General features: G+C 40.4%; 1 protein-coding gene across 1 annotated transcript in view; it reads right to left on the reverse strand.

The window, feature by feature from the left end:
- LOC140325818 (uncharacterized) overlaps positions 1-554 on the reverse strand; it is a 13,510-nt gene extending 12,956 nt beyond the window's left edge. Inside the window, exons 1-2 of the mRNA XM_072403865.1 lie at positions 418-554; positions 1-273 (exon numbers count right to left, since the gene is read on the reverse strand). Of these exons, the coding sequence (XP_072259966.1) occupies positions 1-273; positions 418-457 (313 nt within the window). The 5' untranslated portion in view covers positions 458-554. The remainder of the gene's footprint in view (positions 274-417) is intronic.
- Positions 555-3,695: the final 3,141 nt, after the last annotated feature.

Here is a 3,695-nt window from a genome sequence, read left to right on the forward strand (position 1 = left end):
TGCGCAGCATGGCAAAGTTCTGCCTCTTGTAATAATCCAGGAGCAGTGCTGTCCTCTCCCGGCACCTCCGGCCATCCACCTCGAATCCTTCTCCCTGCAGGGCTGTGCTCATCCTCTCCGCCACCGCCGCCCACACCTGCCCGAACTCCCGCACCCAGAACGGGTTGTGATGGATGACCTCCCGCAGCAGGATAATGTCATGATGGGCAGCGAACCGAATATGCCGCTTCCGAGTGGATCCGGGGGGTGAATAGGCTCCGAAGTCCGCCCGCACTGATGGGAGAGATTATTGGGGTAATGTATGAGGCATTGTACAGAACACTATCAATACATGCTAATCACAGACATGGTCATTATATACACATGATCGGGCGATATGGTATTATATTATAGCTACCCATCCGCTTGCACCCTCACCGGCTGCTGCACTGCTCGGGACTTGTCCCGGAGACTCCATCCGTCTGACCCGACCTCCCTGACTCCGGCACAGGAAGCAAATCACAGCGGCGACATTCTCCCATCAGCCACTAGGGGAGCCAGAGAGACATTTGACGTGTGGGTGACCCATGCTGGATACAGCACATGTGTAAGGTGAGAAGGATGGCCAGGTAAAGGGCAAATCAATAGATCAGAACCATCAAATCATATTTATGTTTCAATGTCTTTATTAGTTTTTATTTTATTCATACAACTAAACAAGCCAAAATAAAATGTGTCATAAATTGTTCACATTCCAACAGATTATACCAGATCAGCATAATCTCTATACAACTTTAATTATATATGTAATCCTGACTTCTAATATTTCTCAATTCTGGTTACTGCTTATTCTCTATCTTTTATTATAATGAGTATCTCATTACACATTATATACTCCTAATTGGTTCATCTTTGTATTGTCAACTGCTTCCCCACTTCCACCCCCCTTATATATTCCTGTGACAAAATTATCTGCTATAACCCTTTACCTATTATCCCACCCAAAACAAACGTGTAATTAATTTATTAATAAGAGGAGAAAAAAAGTAATATTACCTTTCTCTCCATTACAACATATTTATACAGACACTTCTTCTATTTAGTGGTTCCATCCTAAAAGGAAAAAAAAAAGAGTCCTCATCCAAATCGTATTTAAATTAGTGTAATTAGTGTAAAATCTCTCAGTGATATATGGAGAGAGAGGAAAGAGCCTTCTATACTTCATCTTTTAACAATTATTCAATCCTTATTGTTTAAATCTTCATTACTCCCTTAGTTATAGGAATGCAATAAGGGTTCACTTTTTTTTCCACTTTATCCTATGCTGGTAACACTGCGTATTTTCTGTATTTTCTGCGTATTATTTTCTATTTTTACTTTATCTAATTATAGCATACCTTTGTTTTCCACCCAGTTAAACATGACATAAATACTTAAATACGCCTAACATTACATATAACATCGACAACACAAAAACCAAGGAAGGAGGGGGGACAGGGAAGGGAACATGTATTACAAACTTCCTAATCAATAGTAACTATATAGTCAACATAGACCGATCCCAGCCATTATGAACCATCAAATTATATTTAATCCTGTAATTGTAGGAAATAATTACATGATTAGGTTATAAGGTGCTTTATCCATACCTAAAACATTTCAGAAAGGGTGCAGAAGACAATTTCTAACTTTTAGATGGTAATGTCCCTTTTGCAATAAAATGACGGTGCTAGGACGGTGTGATGTAACACCATACAGCTCAGTGTACTTGGAAAATAAGTTTGCAAGCTTATTTTATTGAAAAAGTTACATTGCCTGTCCCTTCTGCAATAAGAATCCTGCATGTTCGCAATTTTGGAATGTAGAACTATAGTTTTGCTGTTCGTATAGGCACTGCTTGGTAAAGTCATAACTTGAACCATCCTGCCTGCTGTTATAGGCCAGGAAGATGGCTCATCATAGTAATGGGCCAATGTAACCTAGCCTTGTTGGTGGGGCTTGTTGTCAATAAACTTGATGTACATGGCAAAAAGAATGAGTGTATTGTGGAGTAGTGTAGCACCATAAAGCATAAGGAAGCTCCTGGGAGCCAGCAGTGGATAATAGGCGGCTTACATGCTTTCTGACACACATTGCGGTACTTTAAAAACATTAAAGACAAAATCTTATCAAGTGAACCTATTACACAGCTTTTTATAATCCATAGTCATGTCATTACCCATTCTTCAGAGGAGCTCACAATCTAATGTCTCTAACATAATCCAATGACAATATGGAGAACTCCTGGTGGAGAGAAAGGGGGTTAATTATTATTAATATTATTATTATTAATAAAAATGATTTATATAGCGCCAACATATTACACAGCGCTGTGCAGTAAATACATTTAATTAACCTACCAGTATGTTTTTAGGATGTGGGAGGAAAGTAGAGTTCCCCAGGGAAATTTGCACAAACATCGAGAGAACATACAACTCCAACAGAGTGTTCTAGCCAAAATTTAAACCGGGGTCCCTAATGCTGCAAAGTCATTGAAAGCCACTGTACCCCTTTCTAAACTTATTGTCTGAAACACACAGTGACACAAAAATAAAGTAGAACACATTTTATTCAATCACAATGAACAGGACAATGTTTTGTGGGAGTTTTGGATATAATTTACAAAAAATTGAAATGCAACATGCAAGTAATGTGCTATGTTCTGTCTTATCACAAACCAATGATGCAAATAGATCCTCATTCAATTACTGTGAATCTCCTGCACCCTTTCCAAGAGTCACCTATGACATTTTGCTCATTGCTTCTTACATTTAGTCTTAAGGAACTGTAATTTAAAGTGGAACTCTGAAGCTAGTGGCTTATTTATGTACGAGGGGGTGCTGAGAAGTTCCTGGCTTTGTCCCCTCTAGAAAAATGAGTGAGGGGCATATGACAGCCTAATATCTTAGTATGTAACTGTGCAAATATCAGGTCTTTCCGATTCTTAAAACTGTTTTTTCTTTTAGTGAGAAGCTGTGATGGCAGAGGCACAAGCAAGTTTCATGTCGTTTGAGTTACGGGTCGTCATGAAGTTTTTGTTTCTCCAGGAAAAGTCAGCAAATGACATTCACACTGAGATGTCCCAAACACGGAGAAGAAGTGTCCTTCCTACAGCACTGTCAAAACCTGGATATCTTGTTTCAAGACTGGGCATTTCACCGTTAAAGATGAGCCCCGCAGTGGGCGCCCCCATGAGATGATTATTGAGGACCGGCGAATATCCGCAAAAAAGATAGCCCAGATACTTGACATCTCACGTAAGTGTGCTGGGTTTGTTATCACCACTATCCTAGACATGCACAAGCTTTCAGTGAAGTGGGTGCCGAAATGTTTGAACAGTGATCAGAAGAAGGAACGTGTTGAAGCATCCAAAGCCGTTTTGGCCCATTTTGAAGCTGCACAGGACTTTTTGGCTAGGTCAGTGACTGAAAATGAAACTTGGCTCCACATCTATGATCCTGAAACCAAGAGGAATGGCACCACAGCGGGTCTCTGTGGCCGAATAAGTTCCGAACTCAGAAATCAGCCAAAAAAGTAATGGCAGCCGTTTTCTGGGACAAAGACGGTATTCTGTTTGTGGACTACCTACCTTGGGGCTCTAGTATCACCGGACAGTATTATGCTAACCTCCTGGAACAGCTGAAGGAGGAAATTAAGACGAAACGCCGTGGAAAGTT

Source organism: Pyxicephalus adspersus, chromosome 3, assembly GCF_032062135.1.
Source record: "Pyxicephalus adspersus chromosome 3, UCB_Pads_2.0, whole genome shotgun sequence".
Lineage (NCBI taxonomy): Eukaryota > Metazoa > Chordata > Amphibia > Anura > Pyxicephalidae > Pyxicephalus > Pyxicephalus adspersus.